The sequence below is a fragment of the Varroa jacobsoni genome, unplaced genomic scaffold, assembly GCF_002532875.2.
Source record: "Varroa jacobsoni isolate VJ856 unplaced genomic scaffold, vjacob_1.0 scaffold_1454, whole genome shotgun sequence".
Lineage (NCBI taxonomy): Eukaryota > Metazoa > Arthropoda > Arachnida > Mesostigmata > Varroidae > Varroa > Varroa jacobsoni.
Genome location: NW_019214356.1, coordinates 16,286 through 41,112, shown reverse-complemented (window position 1 = coordinate 41,112; position 24,827 = coordinate 16,286). Strand labels below are relative to the sequence as shown.

Below are 24,827 nucleotides of genomic sequence, written 5' to 3'. Positions count from 1 at the left end.
GACGTTTGCTTTTCCGACGTATTTCAGATACGGTTTGGAATATTACTGATTTATGACTGCAAACTCTTCTCGATAAATCGTATCAAATGCTAAAGCGTCATTACGATGATTACCAATATCGATTACGGCAGCGATGCTTCCTGCGGCAATACCAACTAGTAGGACACACAACCATCCTGACCAAGCGTCCTGGATACCACATAACAGATTCCATATACCATCGCCACGTTTTTTCATAACATTCCTGTACGTTAGCAATAAAATAGACAGAGATCCTTTAATATCTTTCTTTTTTATATTCCTCTTTCAAGTTCCTTTAAATATATCTTTTTTTTACCTATTTAATTGATCTTCTCAAGTTAGCTAGCTAGCCAACCAGCCAGCCAGCCAGCCGGCCAATTAAGTCTCGACTCCGATGGATATTTAAAACAAACCGCTGATTTGCACTGCAGGCACCACCTCAAATACTAAACATAAGCTAAACATGTTTACATTTTTACGCATTAGCCAAAAAATAATTCTGCTTTAAAGCTAGTAATGACCGTTAAGTAATCAATAGCTATTGTTACGCCCGCTCTTTAGATTAGTTTTTATTGTTTTCAAGCACGACGACCTTTACTCAAGGCAGCGTGTCTCTTCTTCACTTTACCGAAGTCGTCAATCAGATTGCTGAACATCCGGACAAATTACGCTCGATGCTCGGCCACAGATTAGTTTTATATGCGACAAATATGCCCCACACAGACATTCACTCGCTGTCAGCGAGATTTCTACTTTTTTAGATTTATTCACGCTCACGTTTCTTTTATGCCTAGATAATACTTTGTTAACCACAGGACATATGATGTGCCTGCTATTCTACTGTGATCATTGTATAAATCGCTATTTTGAGCCTTCACAATTATGCAGTTTGCAATTGGGATTGTGTGAAGTAAATTGCACCTGTGCCGCATGCGATCTCTGGCAATGTCTCTTTGCCAGTCGATGGTGTGGAAGTCTTCATATTGGCCGGTTCCATGAAGCGGCGTGTCCTCATCGCCGGGAGAAGCTGGAATATTCCACAGAATGCATGATATGCGGTTGACGTATTCATTTATCGAACTTTGCAATAATACTAGCAATAAAAATAATAATAGTAGTAGGAACTAAATGTTTACAAAGGACAAAAAAGAACAAATCAAATAATCTATTGACACCAAGTGCTATGTGTATACCAATGTTGTACCATTAATTTCCAGTTGCTGCTATAATTTACGTTTACTATAAATAGTGCTCAGGTAGAGCCCAGAATACAAAGACGTGTTAATTTGTGCGTGGCAGGTTTAAACATAAATTAGTCGCACTTCAGCATCTATTGCAATGGGTAACTGTTCTACAAACTTCGTTTTTTAACATTTTTAGAAAAAAAAAAAGTTTTTTTTTTGATTCGCTGAGTAAAACCAGATAAAAGCAATTACAACAGCAATAAGCTTTCCTGGTAAATAAAAACTAAGTAACGTACTGCAAGCAGCCCTCAGCCGACGTTTACTACTGGACTGCCAGGCAATAGATGTAACGGTACTTCAAAGGATGTGAGCCCCTCCCGAACGCGTTGTATTGTAAAGTCCGTTTGTAGCAGACCGTGCAAAATCTTGGAGAACACTGAAGCAGAGTACGATTCAAGTGCCCTTGCATTCGAAGAATGATCTTTTTTAGATTATAGATTTAAGAAGTCCAGATTTTGAAACTTTGATCATATACAACAATGCTGATGTCAACTTGTTAATCGAAATTTTTATAAATTATTCTAAAATTCCACAGGCACAAAGGTTCACGCTACCAGTTAGTATTAAATCACATGCATCAGAATCAAAGTGACGTTCTTTAGTCAGCTTCAGCTGTTTCTTGGTAGTATTTGTTTAAGTGTATAAAAGAATGATTTTTGTTGGGTACCTTCGAAAGCTCTCTGGTGTCCGCATGATATCAGTATCGTATACTTAAGAACGTTAAATATATGACACATTCAATGCGCTTTCTATAGGATGTAAAATATTAAACTATATTAGTAGTGGTCGCTTCTTCACTATTGCTTTCCTTTTCTGCTAGTTAGATACCATAGAAAAGCTATCTCTATAGAGATTGTATTGCTGGAAATGATGCTTAACAGTGGCTTGCTAAGTTCCAGGATCCCATCTTAAGGACCTGTCGATAAGATTAGCTTTTGCTGTATGCGCAATAAATATCTTCTTAAGTTCAGTCGTTAACAAGTGCAGTAACTGAAGCTTGTAACTGTTCCTTAAACCGAGAAGTGTACGCAGCTGGCATGACGACGTATTTTGAGCACGCAATAATGGAACAGTAAATACTATGTGGTATATTAGTAATATGTGTTTTGCAGCTACAGCCGTCATCAAGGATTTTTTATGGAGCAAAACGATTATAATGGGCAGGACGTGTTGATGAGTACTTTGCTAGCCTCATGCTCCATTCGCGTGTGCGTTAATACATTTCATCTCATCTTATGACCAAAAAAGAACGATCGATTTACTCGTGCCAATTATTTCCATAACTCTTTAAAAAAATGGTCCCTTTCACATGTTCTTCAGTTCCAGATTTCTTCGCCATGTCCAGCTGTGGTAAAACGTGTCTTCAAATAGAATCACTTTTTCTAGTACGCTATCCGCGTCCACAGAGTTTTGTTGGTTAGTGTTAAACAAGCAGCGCGACTATTAAGACGATTAGTCGTTTCCTCATTTTAGATGCAGGACCCCATCCCAAGCCGGTGAAAACCTTAGCCATATCCGTGTATCTAGGTAAAATATTGCAACAGTTGCTTTAGTGTTATCGTGCTTTGACTATTTACCATCCAAACTAAACAAAAAGCACCGCAAGTTTTAAATTTCAATCATAGTCTTTGTATCACGCATCACTGTCTTCGACAAGGTTTAGGTAGGAAACGAAACAAACTCACATTCAAATAACCTTATTTCTTCGGACAGCACGATACTGTCTGACCGTGTTCGATCATAATTATCCGTCATGTTCTCGTAATTGTAGATGAAGTCCTGTGTTGCTCTTCCGAGCTATCATTCGTTACTTTTTAGCCATGACTATACAAAGAAGGCACGTCCTCTACTACTGGCTTAGTGGGGCCAATCTTGTACACGTAAGAGCGCCAAGAAGGAACATTCGGTCAACGGAAACGGTCAAGCCACCATTCCTTCTCTGACGAGCTAACCGTCAGCTCCGAGCGGGCGGGGGCGTTTCATTTCTTTTGCGATCGAGATCTCTTTTCGATTCCCTCTCAACGGAAAGTATATCCACAGCAACTATTCGAACCACGTAGACAGGCGCCACGATTTTCTCCGCTGCCGTACCTTCCTGTCCTATAGTTACGATGTTAAATTCGGATCTATTGGCACAAGCTCGAGCGGTAACACTGAACTACGATGTAATGCAAAGATAATGGCGGATGACCAATGGTGTCAGTGAATGGTTTCGACACGTTGTTGCTAATCGTCAGAATCAGTAAGAACGAAAGAGATGAAATTAAATCAAGCACAAGCCTGAATCAAGTGAATTTCATTTTCTACCATAACCGTTACAGCAACGACAAGCTAAGAGCACACGGTCCAAAGACCAGCTGAGATTAGAGCTTCGAAATATTTAATTGTATACTCTCATCATTATTTACCAGATATAAATCGTTTTCCCTCAAAATGTATAGCATTTAGCAAGGTGAAATGAAGAGATACGCAGATGCCCGTTACTATGTCAAGAAGATGATGCCGCCGCCGCCGCCGCATCGGCAGTCAACGAATGACATTTTATTTATTCTTATCAACTGGTCGTTTCGTAAGATCACCACTGGCGTATAGCCATACGCTAGTACGCGCTTCGGTGTTTAATAGCTGACAATAATGCTGTTACTGCTTAATCCTGTTTGCGTTCACGCAACCGCTTGTGTTGTCTCGGTAAGCTCTAGCTTCTACGAAAAACAAAGTTTAAGCAGACGCCGATGACTTTGCAGTTTCAGGGAACAATTACTCATCTATGCAAAGCGTAAAATTGTTGCGTAAAAAGGCAATCATTTAAATCCTGTTATTGGGAAGCTTATAATTATCCGATATGATATTTAATTGTCACCTGATTAGCGGTAGCTGGGACACAGATAATAGGTTCCCTCAAGCGAAATAATAAAACGCTTCAATATTTCGGTGACCAGAAGAAATAGTGGAAAACTAATACATGCTTAGGGCTAGATCTAGATATAGGAGTAACATTACGTAAGAGATCTAAAACGTTAAAGGAATTGAAAAAGGCCTGGCGCACCATACGGGTGCTTGGAATAAAGGGCGCAAGTGCCTACACGTTAATCTCAAAGGTTCATATATCTGAATCGAACAGAAGAAAGAAAGTAAATCGCACCTTCTGGGACACAGGCTCGAATTTCGGACGACATTCAGTTGAGTGGCAAAACAGTCCGCCCATACGTTGTCAAACAGTGGAGCAAGCAAGACGCAATTGAATTGATTATTATAAGGTCATCTATTTTCATTACATAAATGACTCATAAAATAATCACCCATAAAATATTCGTTACCGAATCTATGTTTCGAAAGAACCTCGATTCTGTCCAAAGCATTTCCCGTACCTTTATAATAAACCAGAACGAATTATGCGCGTGTCACGTCGATAGAATGCCCGCCAGCTAAATGCATCATTATAAAAAAAGGAATGGGGCAGTACCGTGCCCAGTCAACTTATATAAATCAGCAATTCGAATTAATTTTTCAAGGTGGGGACTTTTATCCTTTCATGACATCTTGCTGTTGTTCAAAGTCAGTCGCAACGTGACCAACCTACCACGATATTCAAAGATGGCCGCCTGCTGTTGAAGTTGATCTTGTTGCTGTTCTATCAATCCTTGACTTGATGGTCCAGCTAGTAGCGTGCGAAAATTGTAACAACAACAGCGATGTCGAAATATCATAATCCATTTCGTTATGCCCTACTGGTGTTCCTCATATTTTTCAAATGATTCCATTGTAAAGATTTCGAAGAAAATAAAACGTTTTATGTTGCCTATGCACAAAAAATACGGAGCTAGAGAGGTACCTGCATGTCTATAATAGATACAAGAAATAATCGCTCTTCCTAGTTTCATTTCACTTACCTCCGATTGTCCGCTGGTGTGAGATATCGAGCATTTCGTCGATCTCTTGATCAGAGTCGACGTCAAGGGGATTTGTTTGAATCTCCCAGCGGCCCTGCGCAGCCCGTACCTTTGCCCGAAGTTTTTGCAACTCCCGACGACGTCGCTCCTGACGAACAATGTCCTGGTAGTCCTCGCCAGTTGACTCCCCCCGGTCCTGCGCCAAAAGATGGTGCTTCTGGGTCAAGAAAATATCAATGAAGTATGACTTCAAGCTAACCTTCAGCTACTCTATATGTGGATTTATTAATCAACATTTTCTCATTTTTCTATTTTTTAATAATCCATTAGCTTATAGCCAAGGAGCGACGTTTCACAGACAATGCTAATTAAATGTATGTGATTTTAATCAAAAGTACCTTTTTTAGGTTTGAAATCAAAATTTCACACGTACACATGCTCTTACCTTGTATTTGTGATACCGTTAATGCTATATTTAAAAGTTGTGTATGGCGTTAAGATACATTACAGCCCATCACCTTATTGCATTACCATTATTATTACTAAGCATAAGAGATTAGCAGTGTTAGTTTATAGTGACAAACCTTGGAATGCTTTTGCATAATTTTATTTAAAAGAACGACACATTCCCTTGCCGAAGACATCGTCGATTTAAAAGGGTTGGATATCGTATAAAACTAAGTACAGATGGCAAGCCTGATTCAAGTGGTTGATAAAAAAAAAATTGTTCCAGCCTGCTATAACTGATAATGGACTTTGTTCACAAGAGGACCCCCTACAAGTGCACCAGTGCGGATATAATGGAAGTACACAGGCTTACCTTTATAATCGGCCCATCATAATGGAATATGCCAGCAATACGAAATGTTAGTTTTGTTCCTTGGGAATCTAACCACAGGTCTACGCTGCGGGCCCGTTGATGCGCAATAGTTGCAAAATATTAGCTACTTATTTGGTCCTATCTGGCTTAGTGTGTAACCGATATACGGATTAAATGCGGAGGCTTGGCCAATCATATGCTGCATGATTAGTGATAAAAGTTCCATTGCCTATTTTATCAATCGGGCATATCTGTTATTATCCTACAAATATACCAAGTAAATCCGCCTAAACGCTGATGAAGCGCATTGACAAAATGTCTTCTTGCGACTTGACATGTCACATTTCTAACGTTAACAACTGAAACAGTTAGATCCTTGGATAATCTAATAAATGAAATCTAATGGAATGAATAAAATAGAATTTACCGTTTATATAATCGTTTCACGTTTACAGAGAATTTTACTATGGAGACTTCTTGCTATTAGGAATTCTCTATATTGAAAGAGATCATGCTCTTAAATACAGTATCAAAAATTTTGTAGGGACCTATTAAGTAATTATTAGTAAGAACTTACTATGAACTAAGTTCAAAAATGGAGATACAGTATACCAACACCATTATTTCTTCGAGTCGCTAGTGAGTAAGCTATATTTCTACTCGCTAAATAACGGATTCACCGTAAAAGTATAAAAGCCGAAAATTTGAAACAGTCAAAAAGTATATTCTGATATATTTAGGTTAATAGTCGACAAACATCGCAGGGAGTTAACACTAATTGCCGTCTTTATTACCATGAACTCTATGGAAAACTCACGGTACTCAGTAAAGCGACCCTTTCATCCTTCCGATAGGCGGCGCTGCCTCCGCTCGTAGCAGTGAGGACTTTCAAGATGGGTGAGTGTTCACTGCACGTCGTCAAGGCTGAATGAATGGAGTGCACTTCTGGTACAGCGCAGCCCCTTCGTGTTCGCTCGTCGATAGGCAGCTCGCCCATAGACTTTACTGGCTGTCTGGCGGCCTTCGTGCGGCCACGCGACGAAGGCTGCGCCTTTGACAACAGCCTGCAGGAGATGAGAGAAGCCATACAAATATATTCATGTTAATTTTTGCCTTCAAGCGAACAATTCAATACTGGTTTTTATATGTAAGGGACACACAACAGTCGTCGTCCATGCCGTTCCGTTTCGCCTTTTAGATTATAGTTTGCAGACCGAATTTTTTTTTCTAGAAAACCGTTTATTACAGCATGCGTCATTCTATTGAAGTAACCTTATGGAGAGACTCTTGTAATCCGTTATCTTGCCCGTTTCAGCATTGCCAAGCAATCATCAGCAGCTGAAGAATGTTAATTAGATATGAACCATTATCTAAACTACGCATCGCAGATTTTGTTTGTCATGCTCTGAAACTTAGTTAAATATATAAAAATGAGGTTAAAACTAGTATGTCTATTAATTAGTCAGCATACAAACAGCTTAAGAACAGGCTTTGTTCTAGAAAGCCTCGTTCTTCAGACCCTTAACAAGTACCTTGTGCAAAAATGTATGCATCACAATTATGCTATCAGTAAACATGGTTTTCCCTATGCTACCTATACTTAAAAACCGCAATTTGCTTCAGTTGTTTTTCTTTTTGCTTTAATGGGGCGTGAACGTAACTAATATGGGTCTTGATTTCCATATATATTGCTTTCGCTTTGACATGGCTGACACCACGTAACGCTGTACTGATGGCTACGAAAAATCTAAACGAATGTATTTGCCATTAGCGTAGATACGTCAATCTACTACATTGTACAAAGTGTGTAACAACCCAACACCTAACTACTGCCACAGCGATATAGCCCACTGTCGACACAAAAATCCTTCACGTAATCAGTAATATTTTTTTGAATATTTTCGAGAAACGCTACCAAGTAGATAAAAAATTACTGTAGAAGGAATAGAAAAGGTTTCCATTGTAGGCGATACCGCGATTAAGTAGTAGCTATCGATTGCGTAGACGTTTCTGATTGCTGAATAGTCAATCGATCATGGTACCATTGATTCATATACAATGAGTTTGATATTGTCATCGCGGTTGCTGCTGCAATGAATTTATTCGTGTTCGAAACACAAACGATAACTCGAAAATTAGCAGATATAAAGGTCTGGAATAGATAAACAGATGCTTCTTTCGAATTAAATGTTATCACAGTCAAATCTATATAGAGGTTGCTATAGTATTAACAAAAAGCTCGTTTACGGATTCAGTATTAACTACGGCTGTATTCCATTATGATTACCATTACTCGTTTTTAGAAGTTACGCAGGCACGCCTGCCACATTGGCCAGCACTTCACATATTGCCGACAATAGTAAAGAAAAAAAGAGCAAATTGTACTATTTATTAGGATTTCCCATATGACAGCAACTTAAGCAATTTATACTAGAGGATCACGAAATTCAGCTTAATTAGTGTCTACAAGACGCGTTTGTTTCTGATACGCGTTAAGGTAAGACATGTCCGAATCAGTATAGTAACAAGTAGCTGGCATCTGTTGAATATATCAAGTGTGTTACTTCTCACAAACTTAAGATCTTTTACTTGTCTCCGTATATACACAAGATACTTTATAATTTCGAGTGTAATTTTGAGCTCGATCAATCAAGGCAATGTGACGAGCCTTCAAGATAAGCAGAAGCACATTTATGTAATTTTTTGAATTCATTTATATAATTCATTTGAAACTTGAGTCTTCAATTGGCAAAAACGTCACATCAAAATAGGTAGGATATACAAATATTACAGTTGGTTGGGATACGTTGTAAGCTTCCTCGATCGCAATTGCAACTGTATCTGTTCCTCTGCTATTCATTGTTGAGGCATGGGATTTACTTGCAGCTTTTCGATATTTCATATACTTTTCTGTTTGACAAACGAAGTGAAGTCTCTCTCGGGCATCCGCTATGGCAGATACAAATATAAATTTTTCATTGCCATTCTTACCGTCGTAAGTATACAGATTCCTAGATCCTACAAATAATAATACTCACAGTAATATGTAAATAAGTCGTGTATGGGTGCTTTCAGGAAACGATATTACGCGCACCACACGTAGAAGTGGCCAGGTATGAATCCATATTTATATTTTTTACCATATTTAGGCAAAAATATATTTTTAGAACGAAGCGTGCTACGGTTTGTCCAAACAGCAAAGGCTTATTCCTGTTACTGTTTTCCTCCGACACTTGGAGATCGCTGGCACCAGACTACGTCATACCTGTAGCTTTTAGTTTGACTTTTCTATCCTGCACTGTCTTAAAATTAATCTATTTATTGTGATGACCATAAGAACAAGTTTATTTTTATACTCTTGCTACATTCGAAATTGGAATTTCTTTCATTACAAGTTTAACCATCGAAATGTGACCATCCCTAATACGTAGACTTGGGACGTTCTCCGTTCTTTAAGGCGTTATAAGAGTACTGGAAAGGATCGAACTAAAATTAAGAATAATCGGCCGTTTTAGAGCCCGTGCCCCAACTAGATTTTTACGGACCTACCTAACACCGTTGTATTCTCTTAAAATGTTTTTCATTGCCATAAATATAGTTGTCGCTAAACCAGAGTTCTTCTGACAAATCCCCCTCACCAAAGGTAACTGGTCTTGCTGTGAAAAGCGTAACTTAAAAAAGCGCCATGCATTATACCCAGTCGTACATACTACGTTGTATATTGGCGCTTTGTATTTTACCTGTAGCTGCATGTATCCGCATAAAGAACCGTGGTCATTATTTAACAAATGGTGTGTTTTGTGGAAATAACTTTTGTTTAAGAAGACATTACTGTGACGTTTTAGTTTAGAATTATATCTTTTGCAAAACCTCAGCGGGGGGCTGACTAGCCAGTTATATGCATTGTTACTTCTAGGCAGTGATATATCTATTTTATAGCTTAACACCTGAAATTATCTATTTCAGGTGTTAAGCTATACAATTTTACTGTGTAGACACCCTCTAAAGGGTTAAATATTTAGTTATCTCAGATCTTGAGCTGATAATAATAATTTGCTTATATGATTACCCAGTCAATGATTAAGGTTAAGAACAGCCCTATACAAAGAGGTAATTTAAATAGAAAGAAAGTATTAGCGTCTGTAATGTAAGTCTGTGATGAGATTGTCTAATACTCCAGTGTGCAATCAGAACATATCTTTCAGGGTATTCTGCGCACTTTTCAGATGCGGGCGTTGTAATCTAAACCTGTAAAACAGCAAGAGTCCTACGTCAGACACTTCTAATTCGATAATAACACATTCCAAATATATGAACCACAAGGGCAGAATGTTCAACGAGCTCTAACATCAGAACGTCCAATTGCAGCCTTAAACGGCAACTCTGGAGGTACGAGGTTAACGATGGTTAGATTGTCTGGTTTACGTTTCTCCCCTTTCCTTTGAAATAACTATAGTAGCCTCGTAGACAATTTATTTATGTGATGCAGCTCAATATTGGTATTTGTTTTAAATAAGGTGACAAAAAGCATTTGTAAATTTCATCTCACCAACAAAAAGTGTTCTGATATTTTTTGATTCATTTACTTTCGTCCTTTCACAAGGTTGTGTCCCGGAAGACAAAATAAAAAAATACTTGACTTTATTTGGCAACACGATTGTTGTCAAAAGTCTAGTTTCGACACAAGTATATGATTAACAGAGTTATATGAAAAAGCCTCAATGGAGCGTAGAAAATGGTTGACTACTTGTCTGGTGAGTTTATTTACTAGAATAGACAATATAAGATTACTACAAACCACAAAGAAAGTCAAGAGGGTGATAGTTCATTTATATATAAAATCCAGACACCGCGAAAAAACACACCGCTTGTAAAAACTAACACTGTCAATGTCTCAAAAAAATAGTGTTTTTGATAGGTTGATGTACATCATTCTAGTTAGCAGCAGTAGGTAAGCCGAATTCAGTTCAGAGTTAGATGTCGATAAAATTTAATAAAATAGAGGAGTGAGAAATGTTCTCATTAATGACTATGGGAGTAATTAGAAATAAGCACTCCTCGATTAAGATATGCATTTGTGAATATGCACGCATAAGTTCACCCTACCGCATACTCTATATTGCAGCTGAATATCGGTACTTACTTATACCAAACGACTTACATCAAGTCCAAGAAACTGTGCACTATTTTTTTCCTGCACTCAACTGCAATATGAGAACTTTCGAGTGAACTCATGGATATTTGGCAGGCCCACCGGCATACGAAATAAACCCGAAAAAACTTACAGTAACAAACATTAATACGAAACAAAAACGGGTTGCTTGTCTTTACGTAAATGTGCTAGGCAACAAGCCTCATTAAAAGCATCTATATTCGTACCGACAAATTACCAATGAATCTATACATTATTAAGATGGCAAACGCCAATCAGATATCTTAATCTGTTCCACTTTTTCTCTTTTTGGTTAAGCTCATAAGCGCCCACTAGGATAAAATAGGCGGAGGTTTACATTTGGCGGGTGCTCCAGCGTTCTCTTAGACTTTGTTTTTGTTATTGTCGACTTCGTCGTCAGATTAATCACGTTCTTTCTCGGTTCTCTATTGCAATATGATGAACGAAAAAAGCCTCGCATGTGTTGCTTACCATCCACTGTTCTACCTCGACTGTCCCCCACAGAGGTTCTTCGGGAAACCCTTGCCTAGGCTTCACCCTAGCAGGCACATAATTCTCATAAATGTTGATGAACAAACACACTCTCACACGAGGTGGGCACAGTTGCAATACTTCGGATTTCCTATCCAATGTTTGACAGTTCAGTGTAGTAGGAGGTTACCATTAGCACGGACACAAGGACTAGTGTGGTCACAAGGCCAGATGACTGACTGACAAACCAACAGCAGACGACGGCGACGACTGCTCCCCTTGCCCTTGCAGAAAACAGTACCGAGAAATTAAAGTATAGCACTGAGTGACGGCAGAACAGGTTGTACCTCAATTCATTCACTTAGTAGTAATAGGCGTCAGTTTTTTTTCCGATCAATTTTTAACAGATAATAGGGCGTGAATCGGCGTTTAATGTCGTTAGTGCATTGATGTGATTGAAACATAAGATGTTGCTTCAAGTACAAACCACTGCTTGTTTATTTGGACGTCCGCTTTTCCCCGGCAAAGCAGACACAACACACGAATATTGTAACGAGTAGCAGAAGGTGCTTTAGACTTAGCCCCATATTCAAGTGAGCACACATTGTGCTAATGAGTAAGAGGTTGGAGATCTAATTATTCAGGGCTAAATGTACGCATGCAGCAGGAGAATTGCATTGATTGCAGGGCAATAGGCTAGGCTGTCGTGCAAGTTGAACACCTCAGGTTGCTCAGAACATCGAAGCATTAATCGACATCGACAGTTATTATCGCCGTTACTACTGTTCTATAGGGAGTCAGACATCAAAATCAAGGACTTTCCATATTGTGCATGTAGACGCCCATAAGCTAAATGGCTCGTTACCAATGTTGTTAAGCTTTTGTCGCAATCATATGGTCTCTTGGAGGCTAAGAGAGATTGCCCCTGTGTATATGGAAGTATGTCAACATTTTGTTTGCTTTCTTTCGCCCTGACTTGTGGCCGTGCCTGTAACCAGCAAGACGCGGGCGGCTACAGTTACAAGGAGACTAAGTTTCACTCTCATACTAAGACAGATCGTCGCGTTTAGTTCTGCGTTTTTCTCTTAAAGTGGGAGTCACGCGCACCTGAAGCATGTCTCATTGTTTTCGAATTATCAGCGAATTCGGTGAGTGTGGTTTTCTGTCGTGATGGACAAATCCACTGTTTTCCTACTTGTCTAACTCTTGAGCCGACGCTAGCGAGCTCGAACTATAATAACTGTAGCTAACGATAAGGTTGTGCTTTTTTGCTATGAAGCGGCTGCGCCGCGGGAAAATGAAGAATATTTCGAAAAGTTTGGGATCAGGTCAAGGTGAATGTTTCTTCGGGAGCATCGCACTGAATGCATCAGATTACCAATTAATAACGTGGCAACTTATGTAATTTGAGGCGAGCCTTTGAAAACAAATTCCACTGCCATCTCTGTTAGATGTGTTAGAAAGCACTAGTGAACTTTTCTGTGAACTTTGGCTAGCGACTGCCTCTTTGAGTAAGTGGTCAACCGCGTTATGGGTCGCCGGGTTACTAAGAGTAGTTAGTTTATTGGGAAAGGATCAATGGAACACTTTTTTTTTATTATTTAAACATTGTTTATGCCATAAGACAAAGTGCGGCTGCACCGAATGTATAGGTAAAAATACTAGTAGACACCAGAATGCTATATTATTGAAGAAATAGATAATTTATCCACAGGCCTACTCTGTAAAACAGTAAATAAACAGGAGAGACACTGGATTTGTGTTGAAACCATAGTAAATCGGAAGCAAAAGACCGGCATTTTTTCGTATTACAGTGTTAGACAGCCGCCACAGGCTTCGTCAGACAGCTGACGCTTGCGGTGTTTTGGTCTCCTACAGATGTTTTAATCAGCTGTACGCGTGATCCGAACCAAGAGATTAGTAGAGGGTGAAGAACTCACTTGACTAAAGAGAGGCAAGTCTTGCGCAGATCTCGGGTGAATATGCTTGTCGGCGGGTCGATCGTCATTGTTGCTAACGATGGAAAAGTTCATGCGATAGAGTTCATCACGGAAATAATGGATGATTAAAATCCTACAACAGTTAATGTTAGAAATGAGGTTCAAGCTAAATTCCGCACTTTTTGTTCACAGCAGTTTTCATCTCTGCGTACTTAGGAAGCAAAACGAGCAGAAAGGCGAGCTAGCCACACCACTAAGGTGATAACGTTCTTGACTTCGTATCAGTTGACATACAGCGACGTTTTTTTATCTTTACGTAGATCAGACGTAGAATGATCCATATTTGGTACAAACAACTAGTAGAATTGCGAGCACTGCCATCTTAACTGTAATTCGGGGCGAAGTTAGGTCAAAACAGGATGTGCGGTCTAGTTGAGAGCGGCAAAAGTTGAAGAAGGGATTCACTGGCAACATCGTACAGTCGGGCTACATTTGTTTAGTACAAATCAGGAAGCAGATTTCGCTGGCATTTTTTCCCATGAAACAAAAGGGTGTGTATTGCCATAAGCCACAGTCACAGGTCGTTCCCTTTCATTCGATAGAAGTGCCAGTGGTCAATAACAGAATCATAACAGTAAAATTATGGTCAAGTCTTATAGATTCGTTCGTGTTTATAGAGCAGGGGCCATCAATAGTTAAATGGTTATAAAGCGACAGACGTAAAGCTATCGACGCCGTCATGCCTTCGAGATCTTTCTCTTTTCGTGATCTGTTCGATGGTCCGCTGCGCGTGATTTGACTTAACTCGTGACTTATTGCGGCTCGAAACGTTGCTCTTAAGTAACTCCGCGTCAAGAATCCTTTTTACGGCCGATTAAAAGTGTATTCACAGACCGTGAAGACGATCGACCAAACGATTAGACAATAATATCAACGAGTGACCAACAAGATGAATGTCAATTACTACCCTACAAACATATACGAGTATTTAGCTAGTAACTATTCTTTGCAAGTTGGTTGCTACCGTCGGAATATCGGTGGTTGAAAAAAATAATGCAGAAATCCAGCGGGCCATTTCGCTTGTACTTGTTTTCTACCGTTCCTGACCTTCCTCTAAGCAAATATTGTGGCAGAGTCGAACTGTTCAGCTCTTTGGTACTTATTAGGGGGTGATTATCCAATAGGCTGAGTAACACACCATACAAGCAGGTAAACATGCATGTATTTGAACCGCTCTACGATATTGTGTTGTTGTACGGCTCGAGCCATTTTACATACGCCCTCTCTCGGTGGCACCTGCTGATTTCACTGCAGCAGTTAGCCTGTTCGGTTTGTTTTTAGGGCCGGCGGCCGTGTCGTAGCACTGCTTAGCAGTGAATTGTACCATAGATAGAGTAACAGTCAATCAGGCATGTATAAATAATATTAACATTTATGTTTACATTTTCATTGATTTTTAATAACTCCAATACCAATTTCGCTTATTCCTTTGATTGTCCGCAAACCTGTGTATTAATGACACTTGTGGATGTATCATACCAAGGATTAAACACAAAGACAAAGTATGGCAGCGCTCTTTGGTATCGCATGCACTCTTGAAAACAAGCACGCTGCCACTATGCAGCATTGACGTTTTAAAATATGTTACTGCACTTGTACTTATCCGCGTTTACAATCCATCAATAGGACTTTTTATGATTCGTAACTTCCTGATAGGCATTTTAGTAACACTTTACCATTCAAAGCTAGGAAAATATAACTCAATTTGTCAGAATTGCTTTTTAATGCTCGCAGCTTAAGCTTCTAAAATCGTTTCAAAATAAGATTCAAAAAATCTTTACAGATCAAAGTAAATTCTTCTAGATGCGATGGATTTTCATTGTAGTTTTCGCACAGACCAAGTTAACCTACGTAGCAAAATCGAAATTAGTACAGATTTTTATATGATAGGATAATGAAGTGTTCTATCGACTTGACTTGACTTTTCTTTATTTAATTGGGACAGATTATTAATCTTCCAAATAGGCTAAAATGAAAATGTATGTAGCTAATATACGTTTAGATTGATTAGTCTCTTTCAGAAATTTCGCAATGTATGCCAATACTTTCCTTTTTCTTAAACAATGTGTAACATTATGCAAAGTTCGGTGCGCGGATCTAACCTAAATATATGATCGAGCTTTCGATTTCGAGCTGAATATTTTTTTAGTGTCTTAAGTACTCTACTTAAGTAAGTCTACGGGCTACAGTAACTTAGATAGACAGTTTTATTTCGTTTTTCAGGGATGTACTACGAAGTTGCTATCATAGCTCCAATAGTTAGTTGTATAAACTAGCAAGGGTTAGAAGTTGGCAGTGTTATACTTCGTATCTTCCCGTCTATTAATTATTTTGGTTTAATTTTGAAGGTTTTTTTGTCTGCGTTTTTTTCAGCCTGGATTCACTCCAAGAGGGCTACAAGTACCGCTTACCGCGGATTCGCAAACCACCCAAAGATCACCACTCACTACACCATATATCCGCGTAACAAGGATCCACGATGGAAGGGTCAGTCCGATTAAATGGATAGCAGCACAAGGATGACACTTTTAATGTGGTGGCTCTTATGTCTGTTATTATTATTTATTATTATTATTATATTATATCATCTGTCATAGACAGACATGTATTATAAGGTATACATGTCTGTCTATGACAGAGTTTAAACATTTAGCATCTAATGGAGCTCATGACATAATGTAAGCTTAAGTTTGGGGTATATAAGGCCATATGTCCTTTAAAAGACATAATTGTTTCTTTAATAATATGCGTGGACCTATTAGATATAAACATGGAACGAGCTTCCGACGACGTCGATGTCGTTATCGTGGGCGGAGGACCTGCGGGACTTTCATCTGCCATCCGTCTTAAACAGGTCAGTGAATCTCTTGTAGCAACAGTATACTAGCGCCCATCATTTTAAGTATAACATTTCCACGTTCAAATTACAACTGTTTAATCTACCGAATGGTTGGTTAGCACCTACAGATCTAATGATTGTGTGGAAAATAACCCAACTTTTAGCCTGACAGTTGAACTGGCACAGATCCGAAATTCTAAATACCATTCAGTCACTGCGCCCATGTAGCGCTTCCTGAGATAACGCAATCCACGATTTGTAAACGAGCGCCTTTTTAATTAGAGCACATGTAATAGATGCGCGATGATAGAACTCACACTATTCGATCTGACTAAAAGAACAGTTGGTGGATAGCTTTCGCTATATGGCAAAATATAATAACATGCCTAATACTTTTATATCTATTGAAGGACCTGACAACACGAAGATATCCACTGTCAGTATATACGATTTTGCCATTTTTTTTAATAGTGTTGTGTGTTTGTTTTTTTTATGAATAATTCACAGAACGCAGCGAAAGCTGGAAAGGAACTTCGAGTATGCGTTATTGAGAAAGCATCTCAGATTGGTGGACATACGCTTTCAGGAGCATGCATCGAGACCGGACCTTTGGCAGAGCTCTTTCCGAATTGGAAAGAACTTGACGTCAGTAACCGGAAAATTTTATCTTCATACTATATAATACATGCAATGCATCCGTGAGATTGCGTGGCTCTATGGATACTGAATCGGTTCATTCAGATCGTAAAATTCTGTCCCCGCCTGTCTATCACATGATCCTAATAGATCCTAGACAGGTCCTAATAGATTGTGAGGTTGAGTATAGTTTATCCTTATAGGTTTTAACTTCGAGAATGTCTGCCCAAGGCTAATGTTTATTCTTGTTCGAACAGACCCCGCTAAAGACGCCTGTCAAAGAAGATTTCTTCTATCTTTTGCGTAGCGCTTCTACTAAAATTCGGATTCCAATTTTTCCGGGTTTACCTATGAACAATCATGGAAACTACATTGTTCGCTTGGGGAACGTGGTCTCATGGCTTGGTGAGCAAGCTGAACAACTCGGCGTAGAGATCTATTCAGGAATACCTGCATCGGAAGTGCTTTACAACAAGAAGGGTCAGGTTCGAGGCGTGGCGACTGGCGACGTTGGCATTGCGAAGGATGGCTCACCGAAGGTTTATGATACCCTTAGCTTTTGTCAAAACTTTGCTTTCTAGTAACTACCTTGATGCACCCTCATTTTCTGCATACGAAAATAAAGTGCATATTTTATTTTAGAAAACAAAATACATGTTAATACTCCAAGAAATTCTCTGAAAAGCTGCTAGACTCAATTCTTTATAGAAATAGTGATGCCGTTAACAATAAAAATAGACAGCTCGTCTATAAAAGCAAAGTCTATAGTTAAAAAGCAATAATTTCGACCGGAACCATTTTGTTTTATAAATTACATTTGACATTAACTGCATTTATTTGCCTTAAATAAGGATAACTTTGAACGTGGCATGGAATTAAACGCTCGCTGCACAATTATCGCGGAAGGCTGCCATGGCCATATTTCTAAACAGCTCTACAGCAAATTCAACCTTCGAATGACCTGTGAACCCCAAACATATGGTATTGGCCTAAAGGAGCTCTGGGAAATCGATCCACAGCAGCATCATCCCGGCCGAGTGGTAAGGGTAAAAACGTTTGTACTAATATCATTATATTCAGATCGACCGTGAGAAAAAATATTATACAAGATGCCTATATAGTCTTTTTCGCTTGTAAATAAAATGCGCAAATAATGCTTGCTTTACATTGGGAAACTATTCGGATCTATCGAACAAGCTGAGTTGATTTTTTTGCGCGTATGTCTGCAGTAATATTACGCAGCATGTTAGGAGAACTTAGGCATGCTCAGAATAAATCCCGCTATGTTGTTTTCAGATTCACTCTGTAGGTTGGCCGCTAGATAGAGCAACATATGGAGGTGCTTTCATGTATCACATTGACGAAGGACCTCTGGTTGCAATAGGACTGGTTGTGGGTTTGGATTACAGGAATCCGTACATCTCTCCATATAGGTAACCAGTTGCATTCTAGTACATTACTCTGCGATCACACCAATTTGAACTTGCATCATAAATATGTATAGATGAAATTTCAAGTTCAAATTTGCGTCTGACAAGTTTTCACTGTGTTTTCAAACTCCATACATTCATAATTTGCACGTTTGTTTTTTTAGAGAATTTCAACGAATGAAGCATCATCCAGTATTCGCTGAAACCCTTAAAGGCGGATCTCGTATTGCTTATGGCGCTCGCGCTCTAAACGAAGGTGGCTTTCAATGTATTCCCAAACTCTATTTCCCCGGAGGATGTCTAATTGGTTGCTCACCAGGCTTCATGAATGTGCCCAAAATTAAGGTTCGCTGAAAAAAAAGTCTAAGGAATACACTCTTCGACCGTCTCCAATAAAATGACATGCTGGTAACAAAGCAGCATTTATGAAATATCTTGGTTGTGAACAAGGAAATTGTTTATTGTCTTCTATGGATATCACATATCTTATGTATGGTGAAGAATAGCCCCCTACCTTATAAATATGGCATTACATAATAGATTGCCATATCCGTTTTGTTGTTATTTGCTGTTCATTCCAGGGTACACATAATGCGATGAAAAGTGGCATTATTGCAGCTGACTCAATTACAGAAAAATTGTTCGCGTCAGATTCGGAGATTGTTACTCCGGAGAACTACGAAGAAGCGATAAAAAGCAGCTCCATATATAAAGAGTTGAAGTCAGTGCGCAACATCCGACCGTCTTTCCATAGTCCACTTGGCCTATACGGCACAATGATCTATACGGGTATATTCTACTGGCTTGGTAGGGGCATCGAGCCATGGACATTAAAACATGGAGGTAAAAACTTAGACGTTAGGAACAAGAAGTCATATGTTGTTTTAGTCAACTCTCCTTCTAAATAGTTTTAGCAGAAGGCCAAGGATATAGAAAAAATAACTGAGCGAAACTTAAGCATATACAACGTAATTCAATATAACCCACGTGGGCTGAGTGGAGCAACGTTATAAGCTATATTAGATATAAAATGTTCGTGTAAATTTCGACCATAACGCTTATTTTTATAGCGTTTTTTAATAAATTTATCGTTCCTCTAATAGGCAAGGATAGCGAACGTTTGAAGCCAGCTAAAGAGTGTACGCCGATTGAGTACCCGAAACCAGACGGAGTACTCTCGTTTGATTTACTTTCTTCAGTAGCGTTGACTGGCACGAATCACGAAGACAATCAACCAGCACATTTGACGCTTAAGGACGACACTGTTCCGGTTGAAAGAAATCTCAAAATCTTTGATGGGCCCGAGCAGAGGTTTTGCCCTGCCGGTAAGAATTAATTTTACATTTCCTATAATTGAATCGCGTGTTTAGCAACCTAGACTATTGCAAGCCAAACGTTAATGACGATTGCCATTGCTGCACATGTAAAATGTCTATTACAGGCGTTTACGAGTTTGTCCCGTTGGAGGATGGCAATATGAGACTGCAGATTAATGCGCAGAATTGCATCCATTGCAAGACATGCGACATCAAAGATCCATCGCAAAACATCAACTGGGTTGCGCCGGAGGGTCCAGGAGGGCCCGCCTATTCCGGCATGTAAACAGATCGGGATTTTTCCAGTCTATCGATAGACTGCTACGGTGCCTACATTCTCTTGCATACATTCAAAGAAATTTTGCTACTGTTGTAAATAATATAAAATAGTGAATTGTTCACCATATTTCTCGACATATATTAATGGCCGAACATATCTGATTTATTTCCGCATATTACGTTTCATGCATGACCTCTTTCTGGCTAAAATATGATACACCGCTAGATTAAGAGGGGACGTTTATGCGGCGGTACCTAATGACCAGACAATAGAGATTTCGCCAGCAATAATGACACCCACTCAACACGAAACATACACGCATAGTTATTACAATAACAAGATTTATTATTAAATCTTATGTTTGAGATGTGCGATACTTGGACATATGATGAACATTCTTTTTGTTCTTCATATTGCATGTTTTTATGGTACAGATCTAAAAATTTTTTTGAACATGGGAAGCATCTGTGCTGCTTACTGCGTCAGTAATCTTTCTCGAGTAAATAAAATTCTTTTAATGTCAAAAAACGATATACCGTTTCTTATTGGTCTTTTAACCATGCCTATTCCGGAAATAGATTTATTGCGGGTCTTACTTTTCTCAGGGACCTTAAGAAAGGCATTAGTTCAATAAAACGGTTCAACCACAAACCAAAGAAAAATAGTTGTTTTATTTTAAGATGGTTGGGTTTACTGCAAAACCCGGTATTTAAATAGACATAAAACCATATACGTAATTCCGTTCACTAATATACCTATACGACAAAAAGAACTACGTGATTTAATATTATTTATTTTACCTACTCCTTATAGCTCGTATTTGCCTCGTATACCTATAACCTCTACCACATTATCTACTGCGTGAGTAATCGTTATATTAATCAAGTGGCATTATCATGTCAACATATACTTAAGCGAACATTACCCTTATTATTGACTTGACTAATATCGATAGACTATTTGCATTTTTACATATCGCCAAATTGCAAACGATTACAGAGCGCTTATTATTCAATAATAAGCTCACCTATGTATACTAACATTAACCATTTTATATCCTGTTCTAGTTGTATATTCACTGCGCGAAATTCAACGAGTGAATAGTTTTGCGAACATTGAAGGGCGAATCGGCTCTTGCCATTTTGTTCCTATTTAGAATTACCGCACGACACACAACCATGTGACGGCATAAGCAAGAAGTTGCGTTCAAATACGTAATCTGATGTAACGACATAGTTCATAAAAAAAACAGTGTACACCTGTAAACTTGACATACTTTGACCTACGCAAAATAGTTGTACAACATAAGATGTAAGGAGTGTTGATCAGGATAAGATTTCGTATCAATGTTAAATTAATATTATTATTATACACGAATATTTTGCACCCTAGGTGACATATTTTCTGAACCTTTCTTCAACCAACCTACTTGAAGGTATCTATCATATGTGTGTGTCAAGCATTTTGAGCTGCGCCAACGATAGCCGGAGCGCTACTCAGACAAGATTTTGCTACAATAATTCAACAAGTTTCTGAAAATTCAATTTGAAATGATTACTCATGCAGTTGGCTGTGTGCATAGTGTGACCCTGTCTTAATTTTTTTCGACTAGGGGACCGAGACTTCTGAAGTGACAAATATAATGAGTGTAAACTTTTATGCAGGGATGTTAACACAAAGAAAACGTTATGGTAGACGCGAAAACAATCATCGTTTCATGCTCGATAAATAATAAATATTAATAATGTGTTTGATTCTAACCAAATTTGTTTTGTTTCTTTTCTTCATGCGACGATTTCGTTTGTCCTGACAGATCATTCGCACGCTACTATTATATGCTGATGTCACAAATACATTCAAGGAAAACCTAACTATAGGGTTTTCTATCCATAGGGCAAGGTAATCGATTTATTTGTTTGTCATATTCGCAATTACTATTATGATGCGATGCAGTGTTGGTTGACGGAATATGACATGTCTGTTCCTAATGGCTTGCATATGAGGCGAGTCATTTCAAGTCCATGGTATTATCGATGTATGCTAGTTCAACCCTAATCCCACCCACTCATTTATGCCGCCATTGGGATTGACTAATTGATGCTAGGTTAGCTTGGCCACCAGTATCACTAATCATCGGCTTCTGGTTACATCTACATCGACAGAAAATAGGTGGCGACATTACTTGCACCATCTAAACGGACTTCCTGGCGGTCATAACACGGATGATACAGCCAAGGCCGCCCTGGGCAAAAACCTTTTCGTGCCAAGCGAGCAGATGACCTGATGAACCTTCTGCTGGTGATTCGAATCCTCGATAAATGTACTTCATAAGTGTGTCGATGAGCTCAGGTTCCAATGACGAGACTACTGCATCCATCTCGGAGACGCGGATTGCCAGCATGCATTTCATAGCTAAAGCAAATGCCTTATCCTGCAAACAAATGATCATACGATATTCGTGCACTGTGTATATACTTCGTTACACAACACTGATAGTCATCAATAAAAAGAAATACAATCGTGATAATCATGCTAGCAGTTTGCACTACTACGAAAATACTATTCTATATAGTTCAGAAAGAAACTATATAATCATCATACCTTGACATCAAATCCTTTTGCATTTATTGGTGCATTCTTGAGAACGACCTTAAGAGCCTCAGCGGTCTTCGATGTATTGTTTCAACAAAATCAAAAATAATGAATTAAGACGTTCATTGCATGATGGTAGTTTAAGAATTTGTTATATAACTACGTATGTATCTAGAAGATAACAGAATTAGTAAGCAAAATTATTTTGCTCGCGAAACTAGTATTGCAAAATTGAAACCTATATTTTTTAAGCGCGGATTACTAACAGGGCGCCCATTGGTATCTAAGGGTAGCCACTCACAATTACGATAATATAACCAAACACCATTTATACGAATCGCTTAACATGTGCAAATACTATATAAAGTACACATATGTTTTTTTAATAGTAATTGCAACAATGAATGATGCCGATGGTTGTGATTTGTGGCAAAGGCTTCAAAAAGTATATTTTTTAAAGACCAAAACACAAGTTCTTTAATCACTAGTATCTGAAGTATGAAAAGGCTCTCCTATGGTGCGTGTTGTTATATGTTCCTGTGGGTTGATGTGTTTTTCTTTTTTTTTTTTTACTAATGTTCTGATCAATTTATTTAGATGCCGTTGCAGTTGTGAAACAGGGTAAAAAGGATATCCATTAAGCAATGCGTTGATCTCCGCCTCATCAGGTCCTGGAACTTGGACCAGCTCAGCTGATTCTCCGCCTGACTCGTCGACGAACAGATCCTCATTGTATTGGTCGATGTCCAACTTGCGGAACGCCGATGATAGCGTGTTTGTGGCCATTTTGCAGCTCACTTTGAATTTCTATCCTGATTTCACTATTAGGACAACGACACCTGATCAGGGCATCAAATCATAAATGCAAAGCATACATGTTACAGTCGTTGTGCCTTTGAACTGGTCACTTTGCCCCATTATTAATTTCATCTTACTTGTGGGTCGCCGAATAGCTAGGCCTATAGTTGTTAACTGACTGCCCGGTACTATGATGGCTGTTCACAAACACAACACTTACCGCCAATAAATGGGATTGATACTACTTGCCGAGTTATATTAAATAAGGCACTTAACGTTCATAAATTAGATATATGTACTGTCTGAATGGCGAAGACTGCTGATTCATGTCATCTAGTAATCGATAGAACTGCAACTACCGGCCGAAACAGTAAGTTAATGCTACGTACCTTAATGGAACGAATGCCTCACCCTGGTCGGAAGCACAGTGAGTATTCGATGGGCAGAAGCTTTGGCACTCTGTAAGGGATACACTTACAATAGACGACCACATAAACACACTCATACCAAACAACAGCAACGGTGCAATATAGTGGCGGCGATTCCAAACCAGCGATTCAAGCTGCCGTTACAGCGCCTCCTCTCCAATTCGACGATACAGCGGCTACAATCTGCGGCGCGACTTACAAACGACACAACCTCTTCGGAGTTCGCCGTTGCAACTATGACCGACCTGCTGCCAACACTTTGAAATCACCTGACACAGAGAACACTACCGCACACCTGCAGCCAGCTGCAGGCACACATTGCGCACGGCTTTCATAAAAACAATTTTGTCGTAATGTTGCTGTTATCCTGTGGCAGACGATGACAAATCGTCTGACGCGTTCTAAGAGCGCATCTAGCGGCCCAATTAAAAACAATACAAAGCAGTTTGAAGGGTCTAGTAGGCTGAAAATTTAGTTTTATTAAAAAATCAATGAGAAAAAACAGCAAATACAAATGCTAAACCGTTATGAGGATTACCCCTTTCTTTGCTACAAGTTACTTACGCTGTGCTTCAAAAGCCTACATTGGTAGCTTTCGGCTAAATTTGCAACTGTTACTATTAGAGCTAACACATCACAAAAACACAAAATGCCAAGTAGCACAGAAACAGCCACAGACCCATCAATGTATAAACTTAATTTTAATCATTAACCTATATATGCGTCTATCTTCTAGGGCGTAGTTCTGCTAGGATCACTCAGAAGCTTTCAAATGTGCGCGCGGCACGCTGGGAATACTTGGAAGTGAGTGCGCCCCGACCTTGCCAGTCTACTAATTGTTCCATTGCTTACAGGGAACACGGTATTGAACGCTGCTGTTTTGCCGATG

At 39.0% G+C, this 24,827-nt stretch overlaps 3 protein-coding genes across 9 annotated transcripts in view; 1 reads left to right on the top strand and 2 right to left on the bottom strand.

Annotated features, from left to right (window-relative positions):
• LOC111270194 (H(+)/Cl(-) exchange transporter 5) overlaps positions 1-14,097 on the bottom strand; it is a 21,947-nt gene extending 7,850 nt beyond the window's left edge. The window contains exons 1-6 of one of the 5 annotated variants that reach the window (XM_086972403.1): positions 13,560-14,097; positions 6,793-7,039; positions 5,156-5,351; positions 4,846-4,923; positions 943-1,048; positions 114-244 (exon numbers count right to left, since the gene is read on the bottom strand). In XM_086972403.1, the coding sequence (XP_086828529.1) occupies positions 114-244; positions 943-1,048; positions 4,846-4,923; positions 5,156-5,351; positions 6,793-7,039; positions 13,560-13,627 (826 nt within the window). In that variant the 5' untranslated portion in view covers positions 13,628-14,097. Of the gene's footprint in view, positions 1-113; positions 245-942; positions 1,049-2,950; positions 3,406-4,845; positions 4,924-5,155; positions 5,352-6,792; positions 7,040-11,619; positions 11,960-13,559 lie in introns of those variants that run through there. The other 4 variants (XM_022850265.2, XM_022850268.2, XM_086972402.1 and 1 more) reach the window with 4 other exon arrangements.
• Positions 12,599-22,154, top strand: Etf-QO (electron transfer flavoprotein-ubiquinone oxidoreductase). Of its 2 annotated transcripts, XM_022850271.2 has the most exons (12): positions 12,599-12,767; positions 15,993-16,106; positions 16,382-16,473; positions 16,966-17,103; positions 17,352-17,633; positions 17,946-18,134; positions 18,391-18,527; positions 18,689-18,869; positions 19,106-19,367; positions 19,628-19,849; positions 19,966-20,166; positions 21,934-22,154. In XM_022850271.2, exons 1-11 carry the CDS (start codon positions 12,734-12,736, stop codon positions 20,124-20,126), a joined length of 1,812 nt encoding a protein of 603 aa, XP_022706006.1. In that variant the 5' UTR covers positions 12,599-12,733; the 3' UTR covers positions 20,127-20,166; positions 21,934-22,154. The 2 variants fall into 2 exon arrangements, with proteins under 2 accessions (XP_022706006.1, XP_022706005.1); XM_022850270.2 differs by lacking the exon at positions 21,934-22,154 and having other exon boundaries at positions 12,601-12,767; positions 19,966-20,651.
• On the bottom strand, positions 20,421-24,827 carry Arpc5 (Actin-related protein 2/3 complex, subunit 5). Of its 2 annotated transcripts, none has more exons than XM_022850281.2 (4): positions 23,922-24,827; positions 23,347-23,551; positions 22,722-22,794; positions 20,421-22,551 (listed from the first exon to the last, which is right to left on the bottom strand). In XM_022850281.2, the coding sequence occupies exons 2-4, from the start codon at positions 23,496-23,498 to the stop codon at positions 22,312-22,314; spliced, it is 465 nt and encodes a 154-aa protein (XP_022706016.1). In that variant the 5' UTR covers positions 23,499-23,551; positions 23,922-24,827; the 3' UTR covers positions 20,421-22,311. The 2 variants fall into 2 exon arrangements, with proteins under 2 accessions (XP_022706016.1, XP_086828530.1); XM_086972404.1 differs by having other exon boundaries at positions 23,900-24,823.

Bases quoted from the DNA above. Each gene is read 5' to 3' on its own strand.
- Etf-QO (XM_022850271.2), top strand. From the start codon at position 12,734: ATGTCTCATTGTTTTCGAATTATCAGCGAATTCG. The intron at 18,870-19,105 runs GTTCGCTGAAAA...TGTTCATTCCAG, and splicing joins TGAATGTGCCCAAAATTAAG to GGTACACATAATGCGATGAA. The intron at 19,368-19,627 runs GTAAAAACTTAG...TTCCTCTAATAG, and splicing joins ATGGACATTAAAACATGGAG to GCAAGGATAGCGAACGTTTG.
- Arpc5 (XM_022850281.2), bottom strand. From the start codon at position 23,498: ATGGCCACAAACACGCTATCATCGGCGTTCCGCAAGTTGGACATCGAC. The intron at 22,795-23,346 runs ATATCCTTTTTA...TTGAAACAATAC, and splicing joins ATCAACGCATTGCTTAATGG to ATCGAAGACCGCTGAGGCTC. The intron at 22,552-22,721 runs GTATGATGATTA...ATTTGTTTGCAG, and splicing joins CAAAAGGATTTGATGTCAAG to GATAAGGCATTTGCTTTAGC.